We start from the raw sequence: 27,900 nt of genomic DNA on the forward strand, positions 1-27,900 counted from the left end.
GTGTCACTATTCATCATAGCATTGTAATGGCGCTACCTGACGGTTCATCTGAAATACTAGTAACCCCAAACGCCAAACGCCTGCCAGCTGACGAGCAACACGGCCCAAAACCACCAATACGAGCTTCATCGTGCGCTTCAGACATGCCAAGCACTCCGTCTTCTCAAGCAAGGTCAGCCTCACACAAGATCCATAGAGCAGACACGGCTTTGCTACAACGCCAACCCAGGACATGCCGAGCTGAAAACCCATCTGAAAGGCAAGAATCTCGAATCCACAACTAGACAAACATATGAATGCTGTCAATGGACTCGGTCGATCCAAGTCTCAATCTGTTTCCGAGCTGCTGCTGCTCTGCTCCGAAACCCGGTGTAATCTCAGTGGTACCCTCCACAGCGGCGTCCTTGGACGAGGTGCCTCCCACGAGCGTCTTTTTGCGTCCTCATGGATCCGGTTATGTCTGTCAACTTCAGATTCGGGTGTCGTCGCCCGTGTCGTGTTGGTGTGAGGAGGTGAACCCTCATCCGAGGAGGTCTTTTCCGTCGAGTCGGCTACCGTCTCGTGTATGGAGGGCGAAGCCTCACGGAGCATGATATAGGGTCCAGACTTGTCCGCCACAGGTGATGCAAACTTCACTTCCATAGGCGGTGCGACATCTTCGTCTGTGGATACTGTATGCATGCCCTCATCTGTGGATGCCGCACTCATTCCCTCGTCTGTGGAAGAAGTAGCCTCCACCTCCATGGATAGATCAATGTCTTCTTCGGTGGATGTGAGACTCATATTATCGTCCGTGGCTGTAAGAGTCCTCTCGCTCCCGTCCGTCAATGAAAGTAGCCGACTGTGCACTCGTGCATGGTACTTTTCACTTCTCTATGGCTCAACTGCCAAGCGCCTTGCAGGTCGGTTCTCTGGAAGCTTGGGAACTTCAGAGCAGCACACGACGGGTCTCAACCGTACTGGTGGAGGAGGAGACAGGAAAGGCTGCGGCGGCGGCGTACGTGGTGGCCCCAGAAGGTCTCGCATCTCTGCCGGTATAAACACTCGTGGGAGTGGCTGGATGATTGGTGTCTCTATCGATGTGAATGCATGCTGCATGATTGGTGTCTCGACCGGCATGAACGCCTGATGGATGCCTGGTGTCTCTACCGGCCTATACATCCGCGGTGGTTCCGTCGCTCCTTGTGGTTCCGTCACGTAGTATACCGGGAGTTGTCCCTGCGTCGAAATCGATGCCACAGCTGGTGCAGCTCGTCGGGGCCGGTCATCCACTGTCTTCATGGCCACCACGTCCAGGTCGGCCACAGCACGATAACTCCTCCACAGCGAGCGGCAGCTTTTCAACGCCACCCTGGCTCCCCGGTCGACGTAATGGCATGTTCCCGTCACGACGAACGGGAGAACAAGGACCAGCGCGATCACGACGGCCATGATCACAGCGATCACGACCCCCTCGTCTTGGCTACGAGTTTGCAACGACGTTAGCTGTGGCGTTTCTTCCGAGAGCGCGATCGAGAGACGAGGGCACAGGCTTACGCTGCGAGCCAGTCAAAGGGGCTCATGGCGGCGTCGTCGAATCGTCGGTGTCTTGTGATGCAAGTCAGTTTGGCAATGATACGCCTTGGGACGAATTTCGTAACTGAACGCGGACACTTACAGAGGGATTTGTGGTATAAAGTATGATGATGTGGAAAGATACAAGGCAGAGAAGATGGAAACTGGAGGCCCAGAGTGTTTGTGCTTTTGTTGAGAACAAGAGATCTGCGTCGCAGCTTCTGTTCAGAGGAGACCATTATATAGGGAGGCTGCGGCTTCTTTGTTGGGACGGACAATTGAGGCTTGGGCAATAAGGTTCTTAAAGCTCGCCATGGAAGCTGCCCAAAGTTTAAGAGTCTCCGTCTGAGAAGAGTCGAAGCCTTCTTTGACGTAGTCTGTAACTTTTGGATTGAACCCTTTCGCCCATGTGGGATAGCTCGAGATACAGAAAGGCCAAGCTTGCTGAAGACTGAAGCTCTGGAGTTTCAAGGTAGACCGAGCGGGCTTCCACCTTGGTCAACAACTTCATCATGATGAAAAAAGAATCATGCTTTATGCCTGTAAAAAGCCATCCACACCGTCTCGCTAAACTCCCCAAAGATCTCAACTTCTCAACAACAACCATAAGCTCTCCAAGTGCATCACAACGCCAGCTCTCCCAACATCAAGCGAAATTCACCTCCAAATCTCCCTCCGAAACCCCTCCGTCAACCTCTCATCCTCCCCATACTCCTCCTGCCACCCCGTAAAGCCCCTCTCCAGCAGAAACACCTCCTGCTTCTCCGCCAGCGGCGCCTCGCCCAGCGCGGCCAGCAGGCCGTCCCTCTCGCGGAGATACTTGAGCGCCGCGAGGGGCCCCCGCTGCTGGCTCAGCGCGCAGTGGAAGACGACCGTCTTCTTGTCCTTGAGCTTGCGGATGAGCGTGGGCATGAGCGCGTCGAGCTGGTTGCAGGGGATGTTTGTTGAGCCTTTGATGTGGCCGCCAATGTAGTCTGTTTTGCAAGGTAGCTACCGTTAGCAAATCTTGGATGTTTTGGGGGACATGTTCTCGTCAGAAGTGGCATCCATTCTCATTATCACCCTAGAGCGGGATGAAGTAGAATGAAGTCCGTGAAAGAGAAAGAAGGGTGAGAGTTTAGACAAGAACTCACCGACATCCCGAACATCAATCACCGCAAGACTCGGCTCGGCCTGCTCCGCCTCCGCAAGGATCTTCTCAGAGAGCGCCTTTGCAGACACCCTCTTGAGCGAGGCAACAGTAACAGTCGGCATGTTTGTGCTGGAAAGGCCTCTCGTTTGCGAAAGAAGCTGAAAAGGGCGCATACGCTTTTGTGCTCTCTATCCTCTGAAATCGATAACAGAAAAGAGAAATGCCTCTTTTGAGAAAGAAAGATGAAAGAGTAGTCTAATGAAAATGATGGGGGCGAGTTGAGAAAGTCACCGAGCCTTTCAAAGTCGAAGTTGGTTGAAAGAGTCGAGAAAATATAGTGGATTATACGCAGAGGCCTAAAACGAACCTAAAAGCCAAGCCATATCTATAAGCCGGGCCATGCAAGCCGTGCGAGATTCCCGTGTAGTAAGTATCAAGAAAGAAGAGCGAAAAGGAAAGGAAAAGAATGGCAGACGTGGCGGGCAGTGGGGGCTGCGCGTCCAATCGCAGCTCGCCAGGTCGACGGATTTGTCCGTTGCTTATTAGGAGTTTGCGTTGCTATTTTTGAGGCCAATTTGGGATGTTTGTTCAAGCCCAGGTGACTCGAATTGCCAACGAGGTCGTGTCACGATGATAGGGTTGATTACACAGGACACAGTTTTCGATAGGGTTGGGCAGAAGTGGACAAAGACAGAGACGGTACCATAATAACAGATAAATAAAGGATATATTGCGATGCTTAGTTCCAGGGTATTTCTCTGCTTCAAACCCCCTCTACTCCGTTCCCTTGTAGCTATATAAAACAAAATGATATAGCAGTGGACAAAAATTCAATGAATAACAAGCAGCACAATTTCACTCGTTAGTAGACAGCAGGGTCGCAGCATGTGGAAGCAATCGGAAAAAAGCAGAGCAAGTAGCCTCCCCAGAAACGAACAAAAATTTGGCACGCCCTCGTACGCCCCAGAAACTCCTCATGAATCCAGTTCATGCCTTGCCAACCCACCCTGCGTTGCTGAAAAAGTCAAACAGTCTGGCCCCCTTTTGAGAGTCCAGACGGCATATCTCCTTGGCCTGCTTCTTCTTGAGTGTTCCGTTGCCCTTGATGGCCTCTTTGATGATCTGCTCCTTGATCATCAGGTACGGCTTGGGCTGCAGCCGCACCACCTCGCACAGCTTCGCCTCCTCCGGTGTAAGGAGGTGGTAGTCGGGCGCGTTCTCCTGCGTCAACTGCAATGGCGGCACACCCGAGATGGGCTGTGGAACGTACTTTTGTTTGGCTGGACTGTGGCCGTTGATCCCGTTGACGCCATTCACCCCGTTGGCTTGGCCATTTGTCAACGCCTTGGCGTCTTCTCCGTTGGTCTCTCCATTGGCCTGAGCCGGGCGGATGGGCAGCTCAGGGGCGACGAGAAGAGATGCTCCACTTGGAGGCTCCGGGGGAGGTTGCGCCTTTGAGCGCTGGCTGCTTGCCAGTCGCTCCCTGTCCATAGATCCCATGGGTATAGCCTTCTGTATCCGGGCCGCCTTCTCCGCTTCGTACTTTTCTCCGCTTCGGAGGTCTCCAATCTTCATGCTGCGCCATTCTTGCAGCTGAGCGATGGCCTGTCTGAGGTTCAGCTCATCTTGTAAGCCCTGGGTGAAGTCTTCGAAATCTTTGTGATTCATGATGCGAGCAAACGGCTTCGCCCTCTGGAGCAAGTCTCTCTCTTCCTTGGTCTTTCTCTTCTCTTGCTTTGTGTTTTCCCGATAATCCAGTAGATTGTGCTCAAAGATGACCTTTTTACGCTCTACACGCTGCGTCAGCCTGCAGTTGTAGATTTCCATGACTGTCAGTTTCAGTTCCATCTCGGGCTCGAGCTCCCCCGTTCTGGGGTTCAGTCCGTCGCCAGGATCAAACTGCATGAGCTGCACCGCCTCTTCAGCCTCGTTGGCATACTCCGTCTCAAACTCAAGACGACCAGGCATGTAGCCCTGAATCTCGTGGCAGCTAGGCACACTAGCCGTTGGCTTGGTCTTGGGCTGCAGGGCGGGCGCATTTTTGGATGCCTCTCTCCGCTCTTCGATTCGCCGCTTCTTGCGAGCCTGGAACTCTTCCCGCGGAATTTCGTTGGCGAGCTCGTTGTTATGGGGGCTGCATCGCTCGGGCAGCGGAAAGTTGGGCGACTCGATATATGTCTTGAGGTAGTGGTCGCGCACCTCGTCCTTCTCGCGGAAGCCTCCGATGTGGTCGGCAATGTCCGCCCACGAGCCCAGGCCGTATATCTCCGCGCCCTCCAGCAGCAGCAGCTCCTCGTCGGCGCCCCATTCGCGGTCAAAGATGGGAAACGAATTCTGCTCGATGACCCGGAAGGAGTGCGTTGCGGGATCGTGGGCGTTGCGAGACTCGCCCTTGCCGAAGCACGGCACGCAGAGGTCGAAGTCGGAGCATGCAGGGTCGGCGCATCGAATGCGGACCTTTGATTGTCAGCTCAGCGGGCCGGACCAATGACACGAAGCGGGCATCACGCCCAATTGGCGCTGCAGGTGGCAATCAATCACTTACCGTCGATGTAATGTCGCACGAGCAGACGTCGCATACGTACTTGACACCGCCTTCGCCTCCCCTAGTCGCCGTCTTCTTGCGGATGACGCCCATCTCGGTCGCGGAGAGCGTCGCAGCACCACGGCGTCTGGCGCGATGCCTGCCCGCCTAGGATTGGTGGAGCGGGCCGGAAAAACAGCGGCAGCCGTGAGGGGGGCAGCAGACGAGGTAGAGCGTCGAAAAGGGAGTCTGGAGAAAGCGCGCGTTCAGGAGACGTGAGCGATGTGGTTGTTTTGATGGATTTCGCGGCGTTGCGGTTGCGGTCGATGGAAAACAAGGGGAGCGATCGCGGGCGGATGATGTTGGGATGTCGCGATCCGGTGGAGCCGCGGTTGATGGCCCGTGAAATTCGCTGGAGCTTGAGCCGATAAGGCAGAGGCGGCGAGGCAGGAGTGCGGGACGGATAGTGTCACGTGGGATGGCACATGACACTGAGCTCGAGCTGTAGGAGCTGTAGAAGGGGAAACAGACTGGACAGCAGCCGTGATTCTAGGTACTGATGTTTGCATCCAACCAGTCAATATTGCAGTACCTAAGGTACTCTGCACTATTCTTAGAGACAGCTTGATTGTTTGTCTCATCTCCCTGAGCCATGATTGGAGATTCCACACTTTAAAGGATGCTAGTTTACGGTCTCGCTTGTACCTGCTCAGTACAATGAGGTAGCACTTGACAGAGACCAGATGCAGCAACTGACTGAACTTGCATAACATCTAGGGTACCTACTGACGGCCACCTCCCGTCGCCGTAACCACCAATATCTCAAGCATGTGAAAGCCTCCATGTGATCGATCCCTCGACGTATGTGCCTGGCCAGAAATGGCGCATCACCTATTACTGGGTAGAGGTAACCTAGACTCGATCCAAAGTGCTGGTAACATGTCATAATGCACAACCCCATAAGCGAGTAGATGGTAAAGGGAAACCATTCCATACGGTACTCCAACAAATTGTCACTTCAACCAAAAAGCAAGAGAATCCAGTCGTCAACAGGCTCTCCGTTGGCGCGCTTATACCCCCCCGACCCGCTCGCCATATACTCGGCCCTTTCAAAGGCAGCCCAGCTCTAAATTGACGTCAAACGGGTATTAGCCCGAGTTTTGGTCCTTGGATGGAACCCCCCCGACATGATCCTCCGGCTTAGCTTTAGCTTTAATAAGATATTCTCCGAGAACGACATACCTCAGTAGAGTCTTATTAATCCCTCTATCCAAATCTATTCTCCTAGAGTTCCTTGCTCAACTATTCTTCCCGTCGGATCGTTTTTGGCTTTCTTGGAAGCACCCCGATAACTCGCCGCCATGCCTGACAAGATCCTTGATGACATCTCCCACCGGAGATACAACCCACTCACAGACAGCTGGCTGCTCGTCTCCCCTCACCGAACGAAGCGGCCCTGGCAGTAAGAAGACCGATGACTACCCATGTAACCTCTTGATTTGCGCTCTTATAGTATACTGAATTTTGCTTGCTATGTAGGGGCCAGCAAGAGGGTGCTGCTGTGACGACGCTGCCCGAGTACGATCCCAAGGTAAGTGGCTCATGCGGGTTTCAGTCACGGTAGACCTGGATGCATCTGACAACTCACCAAAGTGCTACCTCTGCCCCGGCAATTCTCGCGCTGCTGGCGACAAGAACCCCAACTATGAGCAGACGTTTGCGTTTGTAAACGACTACAGCGCCGTCAAGGAGCAGCAGCCCGACTACGAGGTCGACCAGTCGTCAGATGGTGAGCCCCTCATGTCCCGCCTACATACCCCTCGTTGCGTGCTAACCCACGGCTTGCAGACCTCGAGTCGCTTCTGCTGCGCGCTCAGGGCGTCAAAGGCGTGTGCTATGTCCTGACCTTCTCGCCCAAGCACAACGTCACGCTCGCCGACATGTCGGCCAAGGACATTCTTCCCACCATCAATCACTGGACCCGGCTCTACGCCAACCATCTGTCGCCGGCAAATCCGCTCTCGGCAGTGGCGGCACAGCTTGAGCTTCCCATCTCCAAGGAAGAGGCTCCTGTTCCCAAGGACAACTACCGCTACATGCAGATTTTCGAGAACAAGGGCGCTGCAATGGGCTGCTCCAACCCGCACCCTCACTGCCAGGCCTGGACGACGTCGACCATGCCCGAGGAGCCGGGCAAAGAGCTGACGCAGATGACAAAGTACCGTCAGCAGCACGGGCGTCATCTGCTTGCGGACTACATCAAGCTGGAGCTCGCCAAGGAGGAGCGCGTGGTATGGCAAAACGACTCCTTTGTCGTGGTGTGCCCGTGGTGGGCGATCTGGCCATTCGAGGTCCTCGTTCTCCCCAAACGCCACATACGTGCCCTCGTCGACTTGACGTCCGATGAGCGGCTGCAGCTTGCAGAGGCCATTCAAGAGGTCACTCGGAGATATGACAACCTGTTTGACTGCCACTTCCCCTATAGCTCGGGCATCCACCAGGCTCCTCTGGACGGAACGCCAGAAGAGATTGAGAATGCCTATTTCCACATGCACTTTTACCCCCCGCTGCTGCGATCCGCAACGGTCAAGAAGTTCCTCGTTGGATTCGAGCTTATGGCAGAACCTCAGCGGGACATTACGCCGGAGCAAGCAACGACTCGCCTGCGAGCATGCGATGGGGAGCTGTACCGGAACAAGTTGAACTAGATATTTCGGCTAGATTATAGGATATAAACCTTTAACTCTTCACTTTTCCCCCAATGCACTATTGCTACATGTCCGTTCGGCACCATGGACCCACCATCATATCTACTCAAACTCGACGTAGTGGCTCCGGACCATGGGCATCCAGATGAGCGCCGTCGTAGCCAGCGTAAACGGAAAGATTTGAGGCAGGCCAAAGGTCATGCTCCTAAACACAAACAGCTCGCTGGCAAAGTGTCCCAGCGCCACAACGTACGTCCAGATGGCGATATTGTACACGGGCCCAAGGTCCAGGTGGTACGCCGCGTAGCAGCGCACAATGCAGGTGATGAGCGTCCACGTCCCGAAGAGCCGGCCGGCGAGGGGCGTCAGCTGGTCGGTGGCCTTAGGGTCGTTCTGGGCGTGCACCAGCTTGTTGGGCGAGTCCTCGGGGTCGAACTTGGCGGAGGCGGGCGGCAGCTTCGGGTTTCGGATGAAGCGGCCGTTGTAGACGCGCCGCGAGAAGTGCAGCGTCGCGTATGCCTGGAGGGAGTTGCCGATGGACACGACGGAGAGCTGGAGGGGTTGAACACCTTGTCAGCGGTTGCGCGGGGGATTGCAGATCGGTCAACGTACGATGAGCATGTAGTAGGGCAGAATGCCCTTGGCTGGCGGCAGAATCGACTTGAGGTCCATGGCGGACGAATTGGGAGGATCTGGGCTGGAGGTTGGAAGAGCAGAACTGCGTCACGGCCGGACGGAGTTGGTTCTTCTTAGAGGTACCCGTACTAGATGGTGGGCTGTTCTCAACTCAGTACATTTGTGGTAGCCAAGCGGCAGTAATACCAGGCGTGTATCACCGGTAAATCTTGCAAAATTTGCAGCACCAAGTGAGATTGATCCCTCTGAACTATAACAGTCTCAATGGCAAAATAACTGGACCCGTAATCACATTATCTTATGGATTTCATCGTGGCCTCATGCCTCCGGGACCTGTCATTTACCTTTGGGCTAAGCCGTCCATGGCTAACCGGGAGCTGCTGTGACTTTGCCATTGGCCAAGTGGCGTCGATGAGCTCGCCCACTAATACCCGGTAGGCAAGCTCCCAACAAAATCTCCTCCCTCTCCTCCTCCTTCGATCCTTCACAGCAGACACCCGCGCCATCATGGAGTCCATCACGAGCTTCCTCGAGAAAGTGCCGCAGCCCGTGCAGTTGGCGCTGGCTGGAATTGGCGCTCTTTACCTCGGCTCCAAGTTCTTCAGCTATCTGCAGCTGGTCCTGAGCTCGTTTCTGCTTCCGGGCACCAACGTAAGATATGACCCTCCTCACGCGTCCACCAGTTTCAATTGAATTGGCGGTTACCCGCCGTGTTACTGACTTGCAAGGCAGCTTCGAAAGTATGGAAAGCCCGGCACCTGGGCGGTTGTCACCGGTGCCTCCGATGGCCTCGGCAAGGAATACGCCACGCAGCTCGCCGCCAAGGGCTTCAACCTCGTCCTCGTTTCCCGGACCCAGTCGAAGCTCGATGCCCTCGCCAAGGACCTTGAACAGAAATTCACGGGCAAGGGCCTGCAGATCAAGACGCTTGCCATGGACTTTGCCCAAGACAACGATGCGGACTACGAGAGGCTGCGGGAGCTTGTCCAGGACCTGGACGTGGGCATCCTGATCAACAACGTCGGCCAGAGCCACAGCATCCCCGTGCCCTTCTTGGAAACGCCCAAGGAGGAGCTGCAGAACATTGTCACCATCAACTGCCTTGGAACATTGAAGGTTACGCAGATTGTCGCTCCCATTCTCCAGAAGCGCAAGCGCGGCTTGATCCTCACCATGGGCTCGTTCGGCGGCTGGACTCCTACTCCGTACCTGGCGACCTACTCCGGCAGCAAGGCTTTCCTCCAGCAGTGGAGCAATGCCTTGGCTTCTGAGCTGTCCGATTACAACGTCGATGTCTACCTGGTCCTCAGCCATCTCGTCACCACCGCCATGAGCAAGGTTCGCCGCACCAGCCTGCTTGTCCCTAACCCGCGCGGATTCGTCAAGGCTGCGCTGGGCAAGGTTGGACTCGGCGGTTACCAGACTGCGCCCAACACGTACACACCATGGTGGAGCCACGCATTCATGCTGTGGGTGATTGAGAATGTCGCGGGCGTCAACAGCCCTTTGACGATCTGGTACAACAAGAAGATGCACGTTGACATTCGCCGGCGCGCTCTTCGTAAGCAGGCCCGCGAGGCCAAGAAGCAGTAAAGGCTTCAGGTCGGCATTGGGGCGTGGCAGCATAAAGGGTTACTGCACTTGAAGACTGGTGTAGCTAATGGAAGAGGAGATTTAGCTCTGACAAGCTTGACAAGAGAGCCTTGGCGCGCTACGATATGTTGAAGCGCTGGAATCCCATGGTGGTCAAGGGCACAATATTACTTGCTTGTGAGGAAGATAGAATACATAGTAACTAATTCGCTGTCACATAAATCCGGAGGGTACTGAATAGGTAGTTGACATACATGTCAAGGTGAGCAGCGAGAAAGGAAACCAAGTAAGTGAGCGGATGGTGAATCGTGATGGGCGGAGTGCATGTTTTGACCGTGCACGGGCTGATGAAGCGTATCAAGGACATTAGTCTCTGGTGTTACGTAGCGAGCTCAGGTTTGACGATGTAAGCAGAGATTTCCTGGCAATCTACTCGAGATGAAGGCAAAGACCATATGACATCGGGGTACACAAAGCAAACATCTCGTAAAGACTGCACGCCTGGCTGGTGATATCACAGAAAGTTGACTGATTACGTAACGGCTCAAAGCCGTTCGGCGACCGCTCCAAGCCCGGATCCGGATTAGCGCGCTTGCACGCCCAGGCACGAAAAATACAGAGCTGTACCAACCTCCCAGAGCAGTGCTACAAAATAAATCCAACTTGTTCAATCTTTTTGCTCTGGCCGCCCATCGCCATCGTCCCTTCCGCCCGCCCTCGACGCCGCCACTCAATTAGCGATCGCGGCAACGAGCTTCCGACCCAGACGCGCAGCTCCCGCTTGCGCCCGCCCCAGCAGCACGCCCGGCTCGTCCTGGATGGTCTGACCAGCGCGTTGCTCCCACTCCGCGGCTCTGGTCAAGGTCACGATCCAAGGCCACCCGGGGCTTTGACGCAGCTTCTGCCACGCCACGGCACGGTCCCTCGAGCTGTCCGCCATGTCATTCCCTCCAGCCACGCCGCTGCGCCCCGTGCCGGGCGCATTTGTCAACACGCCGGCCGTCGTCTCGCGCTACCAGACCTCGTCGCACGACCCCGTCCGCCGGACGCTGTTCAGCTCGGAAGCCCAGAATCCTCAGACGTCCGTCGCCACGACGGCAGCTTCTCATGGCACGGTAGCGACGACAGCGTCAACTGCGGTGACGGCGGAGCCACACGCAGAGGGGGCAGGCCTGGCTTCGCTGACCCCAATGCCGCCCCCACGCGTCGAAAACATGCCGCCCGTCCTCAAGGCCGCCAAGGCCATCAACACCTTTTTGCAGTCCGACGAGAACTTTCCCGATCTGGACTCCTACTGCAGACGTAAGTGTTGAGGTGGTTCATCACTAGACTGGGCCGACGGGGTAGACTAACCAAGCTTTTCAATGCTCAGAGGGAGCTTCGTCCGACTATGAGCTGCCCGGCGCCGACTCTGCCTGGGCTCCCTTCCAGAAGACCAACATGTACCCGATCCCGAACCAGGTCTTTGACCACTACAACTCCGGCCAGCTGCAGACCCTCATGGGCCTCTTTGCTGAGATCAACCACGCCTGGGTGGTGATTGACAACTCGCTCTTCCTCTGGGACTATACCCATTCCGACCCCGAGCTCATTGGCTTTGAAGACCAGCCTCACACAATCCACGCCGTTGCGCTCGTGCCTCCGAAGCCTGGCATTTTCGTCAGCACGATCACGCATATCCTGGTCGTGGCGACGTCATCCGAAATCATCCTGCTCGGCCTGTCTGCCGCGGATACCTCTGCTGGAACGAAGACGGTCACTCTGTATCAGACCAAGATGGTCCTGCCCACTCGCGGCAACGACATTCGCGTCATCACCGGCTCCGCCGATGGACGCATCTTCTTTGGCGGGTGCAGCGACGTCGACATCAACGAGCTTTACTACCAGGCTGAAGAAAAGTGGTTCTCGAGTCGGTGTGGTAAGATCAACCACTCGAACCCTGGCTGGTCCTCCGTCGTGAGCTTGCAGGCTGGCCTCTGGCCTCAGAGGGATCCCGAGCACCTGGTGGACATTGTCATCGACGACACGAGAAAGCTGGTCTATACCCTCTCCAGCGCATCGACGATTCGAACATATCACATGGAGACTCCCGAACGGCTGAACAAGGTGATTGAGAAGACAAAGATTCACTGCCTGCGAGATATTGCGCACATGATTACGCAGTCCAAGCTCTTGACCGACCGAACCAACATTGTGTCCATCAGCCCCATCTCAAAGCAAGAGGCCTCGAAGCTGCATCTCATGGCACTGACGGACACTGGCTGCCGTCTCTTCTTCAGCGCCACGAATGCGTCTTCTTACCTATACGGCTCCCAAGCAAACCTGGCCCCCCAGAGCATGCAGGTTCAGTTCATCAAGTTCCCTCCTTCGGCGGTTGCCCGGCGTTCCACTCAGATTGGGCTGAACGGGCAACCTTCGGGAGAGGCCGTGGTTGACCTCGACTCTACCATGCTGGTATCCAGCAGGCAGGGCGCCCGATTCCCACCCGGCTTTTTCTTAGACTTTGTGAGCAAGAAGGAGGATCCCAACTGTGATTCGCTGTTTGTGGCTGGTCCCGAGACGGGAAGAATCAAGAGGATCTCGCCCAACACCCCCCTGAGATACTTTGAGCAAGCAAGCTGGATCGACATCGGCAGCCGAGCGGAGGCCGTTGGTTTGATAACGAAACCATTTGCGGCTGCTAGCCAGCCGATTGGGTTCGGCAACGAACTTGCCGTCCAATTCGACGAACCACCCAGCGAATTCGCCGTTCTCACCAATACGGGCGTCCACGTCATCCGAAGGCGGCGGTTGGTGGATACCTTTGCGGCAGCCATCCGGGATGCGCCGGGAGACGAGGCTTTGGATCTCATGTGCCGTCGTCTCATTTCTCTCTATGGCCGCGTGGAGACGGTCTCGACAGCTCTGGCAGTGGCCTGTGGTCACGGCGGAGACTCTAGACCAGGGTCCGTCAAGGCCATTGACCAAGTAACGGTGGACCGAGCAAGGGCGTTATTCGTCGACTTTGGCGGCCAACCTACAGTAGCAGAGACAGATCCGACATCACTCACGATCGATTCAATCAAGCTATCGTCCCGGCACGATGCACTGGCGCTCTACCTGTCGAGACTGATCCGAAAGCTCTGGAAAGCCCCCGTAATCAAGTCAACCGTTGCGCCCAACGGGACGATTTCCGTTTCCTCAACGATCCCCCAGTCCAAGCTCATGGCCACGCAGGAGAACCTTGAGCGTCTCAGGAGATTCATCGATTCGAACAAGGGCCTCATCCAGGGAATGTCAGGCCCTTCGGACTTGCAGCGAGTTTCCAGCAGACAGGAAGAGGTGGCATTGCAGGCTGAACACCAGGCGCTGCATGCCCTGCAGAAGCTGATGGAGAGCATCTCGGAGGGCATCTCGTTTGTGCTAATGCTGTTCGACGAGCGTGTGTCGGACATTTACGCCAGACTGGATGACACGTCTCGGCAGCACCTCAAGGAGTTGACCTATGAGAAGCTGTTTTCGCAGGCGGACGGCAGGGACCTGGCCAAGCTGCTGGTCAAGGCCATTGTCAACCGCAACATTGAGAGCGGCTCGAACGTTGAGACGGTGGCGGATGCGCTGAGGCGGAGGTGCGGCAGCTTCTGCAGCCCAGATGATGTAGTCATCTTCAAGGCCCAGGAGTCGCTCAAGAGAGCCTCGGAGCAGCCCCTCAACACCAACCAGTCCAGGATCCTCCTCAACGAGAGTTTGACACTTTTCCAGAAAGTAGCTGGCAGCCTGACGTTTGGGAACCTGCAGAATGCTGTGGCCCAGTACATTGACCTGAAGTACTATGCTGGCGCGGTGCAGCTGTGTCTCTACGTTGCCCGGGAGAAGGACAGAGGCAACGCTGCCTTGTCGTGGATCAACGACGGCAAGCCTTCGGGAGATCCCCGCGCTAACGCCTTCAACGAGAGGAGGCGAGTCTACGACCTTGTGCACGAGGTTCTGCGGCAGCTGGACGCCGCCGCCAGCCTCGAGCCGCTCACGGTTGATGGACGGCCGACGCTCATCGCGACGAAGAGAATCGAGGCGTACGAGGTCGTCAACGGGTCTGACGACGAAGTGTTCCACTTTGACTTGTACGAGTGGTACATTGAGCAGGGGTGGACCGAACGGATACTGGGCATCGACTCTCCGCACGTTGTAACCTTCCTGCAGCGGCTGGCGAGCACGAATGTGGAGCATGCCGACCTCCTGTGCCGCTTCTACACCAATCGAAGCCGCTTCTTCGACGCGGCCGAAGTTCAGGCTGAGCTGGCGAGCTCCGACGTTCCGCTTGGCATCAAGGACAGGCTGCGGCTGCTCAGCTTGGCAAAGGCCAATGCCAACGTAGCAACCGTCGGCATCAGCCGGCAACAGCAGCAGAGGCTCAACCACGAGGTGACGGATCTGCTCGAGGTGGCCAACATCCAGGATGATCTTTTAGGCCGCTTGATGGCGGACGACAGGATTGACGCAGAGAGAAAGGTTGAGATTGAAAAGGCTCTCGATGGCAGGATCATCAGTCTGTCAGAGGTAAGGAACGCGGATGAGCATTTACTTCAGAAATGCGTCGAGTGTTTCTTCAGAATCTATCTTTTGTCTCCATATGCTAACGAGTGCTCTTCTGCAGCTCTTCAACGACTACGCCGATCAGGCCGGATACTACGATCTGTGCCTGCTGATCTACCACACGGCAAACTACCGCAACCCGACGACCATCTCGGCGACATGGGAGAACCTGATCCAGCAGACACACGACGAGGTCATGGCGCGGCACGAGGCGGCAGACGCGGGCATGCAACCACCGCCCATGCCATACGAGGCCCTGACGAGCAAGATTCAGAACATTGCTCACCACACATCGCTCGACAGCTTCGTCTTTCCGATCCAGACGCTTCTGCCACAGCTCTGCCGGTACGCCGTGACCTGCCAGCAAGACGCGACGATTGGCGCCGACCCTACGTGGCCGGTGCAGCTCTTCCTGTCGCTGGGCGTGTCGCATGACATGATTGTGCGCGTGCTGGAGAGCATATTCGACACGCAGGACTATGGCTTTAGCGGCATGGTGCGCAACCGCGTCATCGAGATCATCGTCTACGTGGTCAGCGATTGGGTGGCCGAAGTACGGCGACGTGGCCAAGGGAGGCTCGCTCGGGCCTTCGGTCAGCGACCTCCTGCAGCGTTGCGAGGCAGCTCTGCCGCTGCCGGGCCAGGGCTATAACAACGGCGGCGCGGATCTGGCGGACGTGCGACGGGTGCTGAGGATGCTGCGGAGAGAGGTGGCCGGGCTGGTGGAGCGGTTGCCGACGGCGAGCATGAGGTTTATGTGAGATGCGAGATGCGAGATGTGAGAGCGGACCCGGTGGACTTTTTTTTTTTTTTCTTTTTCGTTTTCATCTTCTAATTTCTTATACTCTGTTTGTTTATGTAGCTACGTTGGAGGAAGGGAGAGGGAAGATGGTAATCATTGTGTCCTGTTATTTTTTTTTCTCTTTATCATTCCAGGTGTCTTGGTGTCCTGGTTCCAAGCCACGTCCAAAGAAGAGAAGAAATAAAAGCACAAAACAGCAAACAAAGGTGGATGGAAACCGGGGAGAGGAGGAAATGGAAGACGAAGGGAAGGGAAGAAACGACATATGCAACTTCTGGTTTTGTGGAAAACGGGCGAAGGGGGGGTCCAAGTCTTTGATGAATTATTTGTATAAGAAAGAAAGAGAGCAAGAAAGAGAACAGCAACAACAACCAACACGAAGCAAACACACACAAAAATACTCATGGCAAGGGCCGTACGTATCATAGGAGTATGCGGATAGGCGTGGATAAGGTACGTAAAGGTTTGCAGACCACAGCTTCGATGCATTTGGGTACCTATTCTAGGTAAGGTAGGTAAAGGCTTCTTTTGTGGTACACATGTAGAAATGTTTGTATGCGAGGGTATTCAAAGAGCGTGGATATTTCCCTCTGATACCTAACGTGTGATGAAAGAAGTAGTATGCCTGGACTCTATCGGATGCCATGTTGGTGTGGCTTATGCAGCGTCTGTTTGGTTGGTTGAACAGACGAGATGTGAAGTTGCCCAAGGGAGGAATTTCAGTCCAATTCAGGACCAGCATGACGAGGGAGACGAAAGAATATGACCAGTAGGACACGACGGAGGCGCGTCTTGAAGGGAGGTTCAGGCGTCGATTGGGTCACCTGGGGAGTCGTGAGAGAGCGAATTAGGGGAAAGTGGGAAGCTTCGTCTGTATGGAGTACGGGGATGTCGTTTTCCGGTGAGGCGGATCTTTGCAAGCGTTGCTGGCTGTTCGTACCTTAGGTAGAATGGGGGGGATCATGCTTGCAAAGGAGAGGGGATTCCCGGCTGTAGCAAAAGGCCTACAGTAGTTCACGTGTAATGCAGCAACGGAGGAACTCAGACCGCCTCGTTACTAAGTGTACAAGTATTCATCTCCAGTTATCTCTCTTTGATTCCTGGAGAATCCGTCACTTTTTGCCGTAAACGATATCATGTATGTAACCTGTTTTGGGGCGTGGATGCAGACGAGGAGGAGTCGTTTGTGCTGTGTAAGCGTCTTGTTTACCCATTTTGGGATGATGGGGGTGTTTACGTGGCATGGCTTGAGTCGGCCAAGCTGCAGGTACCTACATTTCTGACAGGGGTTTTTTTCTGTTGCGTTGAAGAGTTCAGCTTGCATATGTAGCTTTTTGCGTTAGGTAGGAAAGTTCGTTACTGCTATCCGCATCTGTTTGTGGATATGGGGAGGGGGATGGATGGATGGATGGGAGGAAGGGTTAGGTAAGGTGAGGGATCAGGTACGGGTTTGCGAGTATAAGACGAGGGGGGAGGGACGTTGGAATTACGCTTTTTTTCTTTTGCGTGTTGTATGTTCTTTTCTTGTCTTGGGGCTCTTGCTATTGTTTGTTTGGAGCAGAGGATGGAATGTGTTGTTCTTTCTTAGGAGTCTCGGGGCCAGCTGGACTGGACCTTTACATTCATTTTCTTTGATACTACCTTATAACGCTTATCACTATACTGCATGCCTTTTTGTGTTCAGGGAGAGCTACCTCCCAGCATTGGAGCAATATTTCCACCAACTTTCCTGTTTACGATATACCCGCATTCGAGGATGCAACTATACAACATCTTATAATTTTCACGGAGGCATCAGTTCAAGTCACTTCTCTCTGACTGGCTGATGCCGAAATCCCTTACGTTCCTGGCCGGCACCTCGTCCGTCTCCGCCGGCCCCCACCCACTTTTTTCGGCTCCGATCCTCTTTTGCCCTGAGCAAGTCGGCACGATCGAACCGAACAACATTCACGTTTATATATATATAACCCTCCCTCCCCCGACCGAGGCTTGGTAGCGACACCGTCTTCGGAACGTTTTGCGAGATGGGGCTGAGAACATTAATTGTTGTACTGGGCATTTGTTCGCTTGAAAGTGGGGGGGGGGGGGGGGGGGGGGGGGGTACTTTTGGGGGCTTTGAAGCATGTCCGCCAGGTCTCCCGTAGGCTGGACAGCCAAAGTCCCACCACAAACATACTGGTTAATGGCTTCATGTATAGGATGAGAAAGAAGAAGAAGCCGACGATGGCTTCAGGTTGAGGCGGTTATGCATCGGTCTTGAAACTCATCCCCTGCGTTGGGACATGCGAATTTGTTTCGCTGTGCTGGATGAGGATGGGAGGCAGGGTGGCGGCGGGGGGGAAGGTGGATGGATGGCGGATATGGCTGCAGTGATTTCTTTTCCAGTATCAGTGAAACAAATTTCTCATTTGGCTTCAAACCCCGTGGTGTTGTGATGTGATTTGGGTGAGTTGTGTGAGGTTCTGTAAGACGTTGGACTGCAAACAGGGAGGAAACAAAGCACGAGATTGTAACACACGGCGACTTCTCGGACACTTGCGCGAGAGTATATGAGAGAGACGTGCCTAGATATCTCATGAATTCGGTACAGTAAAGGAAACAAAAAAAGGATTTTCTCTCATCATTCCACCCAGTATTATCTGACATCCTCATTCACCGAAATGACTTCCGGAAACGACGTCGAAGCCATGGCAAAGTCCATGTCGGAGCACCTCAAAGACGCGGCCCAGGCGCAAGACTCGTTCGAGCAGGACTTCATCCGGCTCTCGCACGGCATCATGAAGATCATCGTCGAGCCGCTCGTCAACCACATGGGCTTTTACAAGACAGTCGCCGAGCCGGTCGTCCTGCTGGACAGCGCGTGCGGATCGGGCGTGCTGACGCAGGAGGTGCAGGCCGCGCTGTCGGATGAGGTTCTCGCAGCGAGCTCGTTTACCTGCGCGGACAATGCGGTGGGAATGGTGGATTTGGTCAAGAGGAGGATTGTGGATGAGAAGTGGGTGAATACCGAGGCAAGGGTTCTTGATGCCATGGTGAGTGTATACTTATTCATATACTATACTACTTGCTTCCTTGCTGTGGCTGATTGGTGTTGTGATTTGATATCCAGAACACTGGGCTCCCGGACAACACTTTCAGCCATGTGGGTGTTGCTCTGGCACTGCATCTCACCCCCGACCCAGACGCCGTCGTCAAAGGTAATCATACCAGCATCACTCCATGAAAAGACACCGGACACGGGTATACTTACCAAGCCCCCCAGACTGCATCAGGATCCTCAAGCCAGGCGGCACCTTTGGCGCCTCGACATGGCCCAAGGCCAACGCCGACATGTTCTGGATCCCCGACATGCGCACCGCCCTCGAGTCCCTCCCCTTTGACGCGCCGCCGCTGCCGGCGATCCCCATGCAGATGCACCACTCGGGCCACTGGGACGACGCCGCCTGGGTCGAGACGCATCTCGCGCGGGACCTGGGGCTGACGAACGTGTCCGTAAGGGAGAGCGGCAGCAGGTACAGGTTTGCGAGCGCGGACGAGTTCATGGCGACGTTTTCGATGATGGTGCCGTGGATGATGAACACTTTCTGGAGCGACGAGGTGAGGGAAAAGCATTCGGTGGATGAGGTCAGGGGGCTGGTCAAGAGGCATCTCGAGGACAAGTATGGGGGGCACGGCTGGAGCATTGGGTGGCGGGTGATTACCATGACGGCGACTGTGAGTAAGTGAGGGCAGTCTAGCCACCCACATCAATGGCAGCTAAAAGTACCCTATTCTGTAGTTGTGATGGTCGTCATGGTGTTTGTAGGATATTTGCATGTGAGACGATGGAACTCATGTGCACCAGCCACAGCAGAAAACTGTGGCGCAGCGCTGAAGTTGACTTGGCGCATTCTTCGCTGTTGTAGTATTTTGGTGTCGCAGTTGCAGCTTGTCTTATCTCTGTGTGGCCACGCATCAATTACATCGAGTTGCAGCATCTCCCGTCCGTCGCACTCTGGCCACGTCGCAGATGGATCGCAGCGTGATTTGAACTGGCGGGCTTGGTGATTGATCCGAAGAACGAACACGAGAAGTGACGACGAGACATAGTCAGGGAGGGGGGATCACAGAGGGAGATTGTCGTCCCACATCTCCCATCTTCACCTCGACCTCGCCTCGATCGCTTCAAACCTCCGTCGCCATGCTCTTTGCCGTGGTCGCGACGCTCGTCGGCGGCCTGACGTCGCTTGCCGCGGCCAACCTGCCGGGCACGCTGCCCTCATACCACTATGGCGCCCCGATCCACGTCGAGTGCATGAACCGAAGCTCGTGAGTTTCCCCCTGCTATAGCTACAGACCCAGAGAATTGCGCGCTTCTACATGTGGCGATGGCCTCACGACAAGCGGTGGACGACAAAGACAAGAGAAGCCCCTCGCTGACTCCTTGAAGTGACACGGGCGAACACGTCGAGCTGGCCAACCACCAGCTGCAATGGATCCCCTTCCCGACCTGCAACGAGACGGGCGAGCCGCTGCAGTTCCAGTACGGCGTCGAGGGCGAGCTCAACTGCACCATCCCCCTCATCACCGACCCCTTCTTCCACCTGCTCGAGTTCTACATCCACAGCGACGCGCCCCTGTCCTGCCGCCTGCCCGCCCGCCCGCCCGCCCACGTCGAGGTCGTCGGCGAGAAGCTGCCCGAGCAGGAGTACATCCCCCTCATCTTCGCCCTCGCCGGCACCCTGCAGCTGAGCCACATGCACATCAGCACCCACATGAACGTGCTGCTGCACAGCATGCCCAAGCACCACCCGCACCACCACGACAGCGGCGTGCTGGACTCGGCCGTCTCGTACAGCACCAGCCCGCTGAGCCACATGACGGGGTCCTTCACCAAGAAGCTCGTCATTGGCGACCCGCTGCCGCTGAGCTTCTCCGTGCGCTGGTTCCCGACGCCGATGCTGCCCAAGACGGAGGGCAAGGTGGAGTGGCAGGGCTTGGGCGGGCACATTTACGCCAGCACCGTCTTCTACAGCCTCGTCTCGTTTATCGCCGGCATGCTGGTGGCCGGCATGTACACCATGGGCGTCATTCTGCCGAGGAGGCTCAAGGGACGGTCCATGGGCGGAGCTACGCCTCTGGGATACGGAGTGGGCAATGGCTGGGGATACTCCAAGAGGAAGGACTAGGGTCTTTCTTGAAATTTGTGTGTACGGATATGGGCATGTACTTGTAAGAGGTGACCGGGTGACTGGAGTTTGGGTGGCTTTCGCGTTAGAGAAAAGGGGGGAGGCTTGATCAACTCCTCGGTTTGGCTTCCAATGCGATGTATTCCTGTTCTGACTCTGTGTTTGTCCTCCATCTTTTGCAAAGTATTATCCTGCCAAAGATTCAAATAAGCTGAAGTCTTTGGAGCATCATTACTGCGTCTTTGCCTTGGCATCAGATTGTTGCACCCGAGGCAGCAGCCGCAGATACATGTCCACAGCCAGCAAAGCAGCTACACAAATCCACACTCTTAGCCTCACTCTCGACAAGCAGAACGAACGAAAAGGAAAAGATGGGACAAAGAACAAAAAGAACTTACGGATGACAGCAAACGGGAGATACGTCCCGTACAGCAACGCCCCCTTCTTCTGCGCGCTCAGCACGTCCTCGCCCATGTGCCACAGCTCAAAGCAGCACGCCGCAGCACCCATGAAGGTGACGCAGCCAAACGCCAGCCCGGCGAGTTCCGCCGGGCCGGAAGTCGGCTTCTTGGAGGACAGCTGGGAGACGAGGTAGGCTGCGAGGGGGAGCTGGACGAGGGCTTCGATGTAGAGGAAGATTTCGAACCAGGGCTGCTGCTGCTGCTTTTGGGCGGAGAAGAAGGGGTCGCCGGTGGAGGAGACGTAGAACTTGCGGAGGGCGAGGAGGAAGTGGAGCGGGGAGGAGGGGGGTTGGTAGAGGGCTTTTGGGTAGAAGGCGACGAGGTCGAGGGCTGTTTTTTTGTGTGTTACATGTCTTGTCAGTTTGAAGAGGATATCATGTAAAAGAGGGTGAGGCTGAGGTTTTACGGACCTAGCATGCTAAAGAGCTGGGTGCTGATGATGAAGAGGTAGAGCCAGTCGCGCAGGGCTTTCCGTTGCGATGCCATTTTTCGAATGCGTTTATAGCCTGTTTAGAGAAGTATATGAAAATAAAAGAAAAAGATGAAGAAATTGAAGCCTTTATTGCGTTCAAGGTGTTGTGCGTGTAGTCGAATAGAGTGCTGACATGTGGATGTGACGAGATGATGTTGGGGAAAAAAGGTTGGTGGGGGAAAACGTGGGGTATTGGCTAGAAGCCTTGCAAGAGGTAAGGTAGTATCCCTGTCGAGATGTACGCGTCAAGGCACGATGAGATGAGATTCGCCTCGAGTAGATCATTGGACAAGGTATACCGAGAGGAGTGGAAATGGCGGCCTCATATAAAGATGACAAGAGAGCAATCAGCTTGAATATGACATGGTGAGTGAAGAAATCACCAAGGCACGGGATCCGAACCGCCTTGATCGCAAAAGAGGTATTCACGAAGGAGTATAACAGAGAATTTGGCCTATGGCTGCAGTGACAACATCTCATATTCACTGCTCAGACAGTAGTCTCTATGACCTTATGAAAGACATCAAATCTACACACTCTTGAGCGACTTCTTAAGCTCCCATATGTTGCAAACACTACACTCCAGGGTAAGTAAGACGGCATCACAACTGGTGCCGCCACAGACCCCAACGACTTCATAACCAAGACAACCCAAGCCATCCCCAATTCATCTGCATCCAAGTTCTCGGACCATTCACTCCCTCCGGAAAAAAAAAAAAAAAGGAAAGAAAAAGCAAGCAGAGAAGAATCTCGTCCCCGTGCCGCGGCCATGGATCCCCCTCCCATCCCCTCCACAGAAACGATCGACAAAGAAGGGAGAATTGCAATGCAGGCACTTTAAATTCCCCGGAAACATCCTCTTATTCGTCTTTCTATCCGTGCACACAAGCCAAGAAAAAGTAAAAAAAAAAAAAAAAAAAAAAAAAAAAAAAAAAAAAAAAAAAAACACAAGAAAAAGAAAGGGGGGCAAGAGATAGTAGTTCAAAGTAGCCTGGGAGCTGTGAGATGGAGAACTTGACAGGAAATCTGCTCCGTAGGTGCCTACACACGGACGGGGCCGCTATTAGCGAAATGCATGATGATTGTCCTTCACTCTTGTTTTCCTTGGGGCTTCGCCTTCCATCATACTTGCGAGACACAAAAGCTCTGTGCTCTGCGACCTCGCCACATACCAGCATACGGGAACCCAAGTCCTTCCATGAAATCTAGAAAAGCTTTCATTTCCCCAACATGAAGCTAAAGACGACCCTGCCAAAGGGAGGCAAATAATTCAACCAACCATGACGGGAAAAGAAAAACAAGATCCCAGAACCAAGGAGCGTACTCGTATAAGCGTTGTTCTCCCCCAACATGCCATCCCAAGGGATGGTAATGTGTCAAAGGACGGACCACACATGTCTCCACCGCGTAAGAAAAAGAAAAGTTCCGGAAGCTTTTTCACAGAGCAAGAAAAAGAAAGGTGCAAAAACCCGCCCTTGATATGATGTATCAGATGCAATGTTATGTAGATTTGGTCTAACAAGCACGCCGTTTCCCTTGCGGCCGTGACTTGTTTAGCGTCGCTGTGCCGTGCCGGATGCTGAGCCGGGTTTTTTGGACTTCTTGGCTTCGATATACGGAGTGACTCCCGGGGGTGGTATTGGTGGCGGACCGGAGGCTTGGTAAAAGGATCTTCTGGTAAAAGGGGGAAAGGGATAGGGTGGCATCGTAGCTAGGCTATGGGCTTAAATGAGAAGAGATATGTTTAAGTCTATCATGACAATCCAACAGTCACTCATTGCATGGTATATCGCAACCGTCAGGATCTGTGGGTTTCGACAATCCGAGAAGCATTCATACATACCAATCAAATACTGCTTCCTTCATGAGTACGCTGGCATACAAGCCGTATCCGCAAGCTATAGGGTGTCTCGTCATCTTCGCGATGTAGGTAGGCATCACGCAAGATTCATCACCTTTGCCATGAAACCAGGTGCGGCCGAAAAAGGCGGCTCGCGCTCCGAATCGCGAGATCCCAGCAAAAAGCCGCCCTTGTCTATTTGTCTCAGTCAAATTCCAGAAGCCAGTCGCTCACGGGCAAGGAAAAAAAAATAATCACCTGATGTTCTTCATCTGCACGCTCTCTCAACCCAAAGAACGACGGAGAAGGGAAAAGAATCTCGCTTGCATTGCCTCGAGAGGGGGGGTTCAAGCAGCGTAGAGGAGGATCCCTAGTGAGCAAAACCCCCCTGTGCTTCCGGTACTTTGCGTAAAAGCTTCCGGCATGGGGACCATCTGTATCATTGTTTGCTTGGCATGATACCTGATGCCCATCCAGGGCTGTGTTGCTGCCGGCATTTCGTTGCTTCAACAAGTTGCAGATGCATCTAGTCAGGCTCCTGCATCACTAGCAGTCGACGGCGTCGCTTGCTATCACAAGCGATATCCCCAATACCAGGTGTACGGAATCGTCTCAGCTCCGCGGCCCAAAAGGCGACCAAGCGTGCACATGTCGTCGTGATATCCCGCCGGACAAAGGAACGGAACAATTCCCAAGTTCCTGGTAGCACTAATCATGGGATGCAAACATCGGGGATCAACCCCTGAAGGGTGTGCCACCCACTGGGGGGTGACGAGTGGTAGTAGTGGTAGTGCGAGCAATACTTGCCCTCCAGAGTGCTCGTGGGCAATTTCGAGTGTCTTAGCAAATCATGGTGCGGGAATGTGATGTGTCTGAGGCGCATTTGCCGCGCTGATCTGGTTCGGGGACCAAATTCTCCTCATGGTGGGCTGCTTGGGCTGCCCATGCGGAACGACCATCCCCGGGATAAGGTGGATCGTGGTGGCAAGGGGAGGGGGTAGATTGGTACACAATAGCCAGAGAAGCGCGGGAGAGGGTGTAGAAGGGATGCCAGCAGTGACATGTGCAGGTTGGCCGCTCAACTGACGGCCGGGAGGTGGTGTCTGGGTCAACTGTCTCAGATCAAGGGCGGCGGAGGAATGTGGCCGTGGTACGATGTCTAGAGCCGTCAAGGCTCCGTACGGGGAAGACCCTGTGGCTTCCGGTCTCCAGATTTGGGCTTGGAAGGCTCTTGTGGTAACAAGGCTAACAAATATAGAACCCAGGCCTTGCCATGTCCGACCTGCAGCGATGCAGATGCGGCAGGCTAATACATACAGCAGCCACAAAATGATAGACACAGATGCGGTGTCGCACTATCATGTGATCTGCATGTCTCGCCCAGCATTCAGTGTGGGCAGGATGTAGTGAGCCTGATGGCCATTGGAGCAAGCTGTCGTGTACCAGGTTCTTGTTGGGTGCGTGAGTTGAGATGGATGGTGGTACAATCTCATAGCCAATCTGCTCATCGGGGCATCTGGTCCACACCACATCCTCGTGCTGCCTAAATGCCACTTATGGCTGTGTGCTGTAAGTTGCCATCTGTAGGACGTCGTGGCATATACGCGAGAGTCTGTCAAATATGTCGCTCGCCATTCTCGCTGCGGGTTGCAGATGCGTGTCTCGGGCCTCAACTCACCGGCACACCGGCAGCAGCACACTGTAGGCTTTTCTTGGACCTGTTCTCCAGAGCCATCCGGCACATGGCCCGATGGATGTATCGCCGTCTCGACTCGTGCTGCGGGAACCTGCCATGCCGTCTTTTGCCGTCTGCCATGGCCCGGTACGATCACTAGTATGTAGCTACAAACCGGGAGTGAAACACATCAGTACTCATGGAGAGAAAGCTTCGTTGTCATTTGTCGGTATACGAGAGTCTCACTTACTGTGGGGTGCTTCTTTGCTCTGAAGTGTTTGCAGAGTCGCCTCAGTGTTGCCTCACTCCGGCAAAAGGTGTGAACCATCGGGATATTTTCCGTCGACGACACTATAGGATACCACGTGAGTCTTTGAACAAACAGTGAAATGGCAATATCCATATGTGAAGTAGAAGCCAAGAAGCTGAGTATACGCTTAGGCTGAGGTATTGTCGCACCGCGGGCACCCATGCTTGATAGAAAAGTAGAGGTGGTAGTACAAAGGGTATATCAAACAGCATTAAACACCAAAGACGCAGGGACAAGCTATGAGCGCACTTTGAAAGGATATAAACCCCTAGCGTATATTCGGGCTTCTTTTGCATAAAACATATGTCATATTGGGAACAGAATGGCTTGACTTTGTGTGCTAATCCTCCCGAGCACATCATGTGTACTTGGGCTCTCCGGTGTTCATCGGGTCTTTGAGACGAACAAAGCCCTTGATCGACCATAGACGAGATTTCCACGAAAAGCCTAAGGCTTCTTGAGGAATCCATTGACACCTTTCTTCTTTTCTTCGGTGCCGAAAGTAACGTAGTAGAGAGTCCTTTCGAACTCGTCATCACGCCCAAGGCTATCAGCTATTGATGGAGAAACAAGACAGAGCGTTGCGTCAGCGATAACAAAGATGATGATCATGACAAAAGTTCGAGAGATAGTCAGGACGTTTCTCACCTCGACAAATGGCCTCTTTAGCAAGCTGCATCGCTTCGGTTGCATTGGCGGCCAGGTCGGCGGCCACTTTGACAGTATTGTCAAGGACGGTTCCGTCCTCAAACAGTTCGCAAACAAGGCCATGTGAAAGCCCTTCCTCGGCAGTGATGGGCTTGCCCAGGAGAATCGTCCGCATCGCCTGTGTTGATGTGAGCGGTGTTGCATAGGTCAAACACATGAACGTGCCCGGTTCGGCCAAGGTTGACGACAATAGTTCCGGCATACCACACTCGAGGTATTATCCTGCGTGGCAGCAAAAGTACCACGAGTTCTGCGATGAAACAGGAACCACACCAAAGAAAAGCAAGATAAGAAGAAAAGAAAACTGAATGGATGAGAAATCTTTTAAAGATGCTGGTGAAGTCATACCTTGAACTTGCCGAGCGCCGCCGTGAGGCGCTGGGTTCCTCCGGCTCCCGGAATCAGCCCGCGCTTGACTTCGGGCAATGCAAAATAAGTCCGTGTCTGGGATGCGAATATCAAATCACACTGCAGACGCTCATAGGTTAGCATTGCAAATCATGCCCATTGGCTGAATCCAGATACTCGTAATGCTATGCATATCTGTATGTTTAGAAACGACGCAGAAGGTTGTGAGGGTGCCGGCGTAAACACTGAGATAGGAAGGCCGAGTGGTGTCCGACGTAGATTTTCACATGCAAACGAAGAGCATACAGCAGAAAAAAAAAATGCAATGCTACTCACCATGAGGGCGACCTCGAACCCACCCCCAAGCTGCTCCACCAAAAGAACCATCGTATATCAGCATGTCTTCAGATATGTGGAGGGTCAAGGAAATTTTTTTGGCGGGGTGTCATGCGTACTGCAGGTCCTTCAACAGCTGCCAGAAGTGGCTTGCGTACAGACGCCATGCCATGGCAGAGGTCCTCGAGATATCGACAGGATCGGGCACCAGCCGCGTCCAGCGCGGCGATATCCTGGAGATCAGCGCCGGCTATTATGCAGAGGCCAGGGGCCCCGGTAATCATCAGCTGGGGTTCATCTCCAGCGGGTCCCTGAATCACATGGGAGAGGGGCGAGGGGCCAAATAGAAAGACAGAGAACAAGAGGTAATAACAGGTCTCATGCCTCTCATAGGCCTACAGTTGTCGTGGCATCATCAAAGTTGGAACTCACCGCAAAAGAACCCCCCAGAGCCAGCGAGTACAATGACCTTGACTGCCGCATCTTTAGAAGCAGCGGAGAGCTCCGTGAGAAACTCAGCCAATAGCTCCGTGGAGAGGGCATTGCGCTTCTGAGGTCTGTTGAAAGTGATGACCCTGACACCATTGACGGGGGAGGAGGTCTGGATGAGTTTTCCGAGAGCAGATGCAGATCCGGACATTTTGACGAGATTGCCGATCAGTCCGCTTTAGCCGGGAACCTTGTAAAATGATACCCAAAAGATTGAGCTGGAGAGGTCGCTGGCGCAAGAGCGAGGAGAAAAGGCGAGTCGAGGGGAGTATGATAGGGATTTGGGATTCGGCGATTGGGCTGCGAGGAAGACGAAGCTGGCGGAAACGGTGCTATATAGGGCCATACACACAGAGAACACGAATGGCAAGGTAGTATTCCGAGCACATCACGCGCTGGACTCCACTGATAGGTCGGCAGCTCTGCATAGCTGTGCCGCGAGCTCTCGATTTGTGTGCTTCCCTTTGCCACCGTCTCCTCGGCTAGCTTTACCCCGGAGAGATAAAGACGTAGCATACGTGGTATGCGTGCATGGCGTGCAGCGGCTTGCCAATAGGAGACCCGATTCGCCC

The 27,900-nt window shown here is 54.3% G+C and overlaps 11 protein-coding genes across 11 annotated transcripts; 5 read left to right on the forward strand and 6 right to left on the reverse strand.

Moving 5' to 3' along the window:
* Window positions 1-327: 327 nt before the first annotated feature.
* BBK36DRAFT_1142711 (hypothetical protein) lies at window positions 328-1,562 on the reverse strand (the record flags this gene model as incomplete). The annotated part of the gene is made up of 3 exons (XM_024893538.1): window positions 328-797; window positions 1,002-1,462; window positions 1,537-1,562. The coding sequence occupies 3 exons, from the start codon at window positions 1,560-1,562 to the stop codon at window positions 328-330; spliced, it is 957 nt and encodes a 318-aa protein (XP_024748098.1).
* A 649-nt stretch (window positions 1,563-2,211) lies between these two features.
* Window positions 2,212-2,808, reverse strand: BBK36DRAFT_1142712 (Rhodanese-like protein; the record flags this gene model as incomplete). The annotated part of the gene is made up of 2 exons (XM_024893539.1): window positions 2,212-2,528; window positions 2,688-2,808. 2 exons carry the CDS (start codon window positions 2,806-2,808, stop codon window positions 2,212-2,214), a joined length of 438 nt encoding a protein of 145 aa, XP_024748099.1.
* Window positions 2,809-3,665: 857 nt separating this feature from the next.
* BBK36DRAFT_1135912 (transcriptional adaptor-like protein) lies at window positions 3,666-5,648 on the reverse strand. Its single transcript, XM_024892801.1, has 2 exons — window positions 5,232-5,648; window positions 3,666-5,143 (listed from the first exon to the last, which is right to left on the reverse strand). The coding sequence occupies exons 1-2, from the start codon at window positions 5,322-5,324 to the stop codon at window positions 3,674-3,676; spliced, it is 1,563 nt and encodes a 520-aa protein (XP_024748100.1). The 5' UTR covers window positions 5,325-5,648; the 3' UTR covers window positions 3,666-3,673.
* A 431-nt stretch (window positions 5,649-6,079) lies between these two features.
* On the forward strand, window positions 6,080-7,925 carry BBK36DRAFT_1135913 (galactose-1-phosphate uridylyltransferase). The gene is made up of 7 exons (XM_024892802.1): window positions 6,080-6,106; window positions 6,156-6,165; window positions 6,252-6,478; window positions 6,561-6,672; window positions 6,750-6,801; window positions 6,864-6,999; window positions 7,059-7,925. The coding sequence occupies exons 4-7, from the start codon at window positions 6,572-6,574 to the stop codon at window positions 7,916-7,918; spliced, it is 1,149 nt and encodes a 382-aa protein (XP_024748101.1). The 5' UTR covers window positions 6,080-6,106; window positions 6,156-6,165; window positions 6,252-6,478; window positions 6,561-6,571; the 3' UTR covers window positions 7,919-7,925.
* Window positions 7,926-8,016: 91 nt separating this feature from the next.
* On the reverse strand, window positions 8,017-8,590 carry BBK36DRAFT_1177408 (transmembrane domain-containing protein; the record flags this gene model as incomplete). Its single annotated transcript, XM_024896063.1, has 2 exons — window positions 8,017-8,470; window positions 8,531-8,590. 2 exons carry the CDS (start codon window positions 8,588-8,590, stop codon window positions 8,021-8,023), a joined length of 510 nt encoding a protein of 169 aa, XP_024748102.1. The 3' UTR covers window positions 8,017-8,020.
* Window positions 8,591-9,061: 471 nt separating this feature from the next.
* Window positions 9,062-10,147, forward strand: BBK36DRAFT_1142716 (NAD(P)-binding protein; the record flags this gene model as incomplete). Its single annotated transcript, XM_024893540.1, has 2 exons — window positions 9,062-9,205; window positions 9,287-10,147. 2 exons carry the CDS (start codon window positions 9,062-9,064, stop codon window positions 10,145-10,147), a joined length of 1,005 nt encoding a protein of 334 aa, XP_024748103.1.
* A 938-nt stretch (window positions 10,148-11,085) lies between these two features.
* Window positions 11,086-15,480, forward strand: BBK36DRAFT_1170463 (nucleoporin-domain-containing protein; the record flags this gene model as incomplete). Its single annotated transcript, XM_024895448.1, has 4 exons — window positions 11,086-11,449; window positions 11,520-14,683; window positions 14,781-15,272; window positions 15,331-15,480. The coding sequence occupies 4 exons, from the start codon at window positions 11,086-11,088 to the stop codon at window positions 15,478-15,480; spliced, it is 4,170 nt and encodes a 1,389-aa protein (XP_024748104.1).
* Window positions 15,481-18,220: 2,740 nt separating this feature from the next.
* BBK36DRAFT_56419 (S-adenosyl-L-methionine-dependent methyltransferase) lies at window positions 18,221-19,247 on the forward strand (the record flags this gene model as incomplete). Its single annotated transcript, XM_024898270.1, has 3 exons — window positions 18,221-18,553; window positions 18,631-18,718; window positions 18,784-19,247. 3 exons carry the CDS (start codon window positions 18,221-18,223, stop codon window positions 19,245-19,247), a joined length of 885 nt encoding a protein of 294 aa, XP_024748105.1.
* Window positions 19,248-19,701: 454 nt separating this feature from the next.
* On the forward strand, window positions 19,702-20,689 carry BBK36DRAFT_1170465 (hypothetical protein; the record flags this gene model as incomplete). The annotated part of the gene is made up of 2 exons (XM_024895449.1): window positions 19,702-19,829; window positions 19,951-20,689. 2 exons carry the CDS (start codon window positions 19,702-19,704, stop codon window positions 20,687-20,689), a joined length of 867 nt encoding a protein of 288 aa, XP_024748106.1.
* Window positions 20,690-20,920: 231 nt separating this feature from the next.
* BBK36DRAFT_1123513 (hypothetical protein) lies at window positions 20,921-21,636 on the reverse strand (the record flags this gene model as incomplete). Its single annotated transcript, XM_024891062.1, has 3 exons — window positions 20,921-21,000; window positions 21,088-21,480; window positions 21,561-21,636. The coding sequence occupies 3 exons, from the start codon at window positions 21,634-21,636 to the stop codon at window positions 20,921-20,923; spliced, it is 549 nt and encodes a 182-aa protein (XP_024748107.1).
* Window positions 21,637-25,753: 4,117 nt separating this feature from the next.
* Window positions 25,754-27,605, reverse strand: BBK36DRAFT_1135918 (ClpP/crotonase). The gene is given in 7 exon segments (XM_024892803.1): window positions 25,754-26,001; window positions 26,096-26,273; window positions 26,504-26,623; window positions 26,840-26,869; window positions 26,959-27,090; window positions 27,259-27,260; window positions 27,275-27,605. The coding sequence occupies 7 exon segments, from the start codon at window positions 27,477-27,479 to the stop codon at window positions 25,895-25,897; spliced, it is 774 nt and encodes a 257-aa protein (XP_024748108.1). The 5' UTR covers window positions 27,480-27,605; the 3' UTR covers window positions 25,754-25,894.
* Window positions 27,606-27,900: the final 295 nt, after the last annotated feature.

The sequence above is a fragment of the Trichoderma citrinoviride genome, assembly GCF_003025115.1.
Source record: "Trichoderma citrinoviride strain TUCIM 6016 unplaced genomic scaffold BBK36scaffold_10, whole genome shotgun sequence".
NCBI lineage: Eukaryota > Fungi > Ascomycota > Sordariomycetes > Hypocreales > Hypocreaceae > Trichoderma > Trichoderma citrinoviride.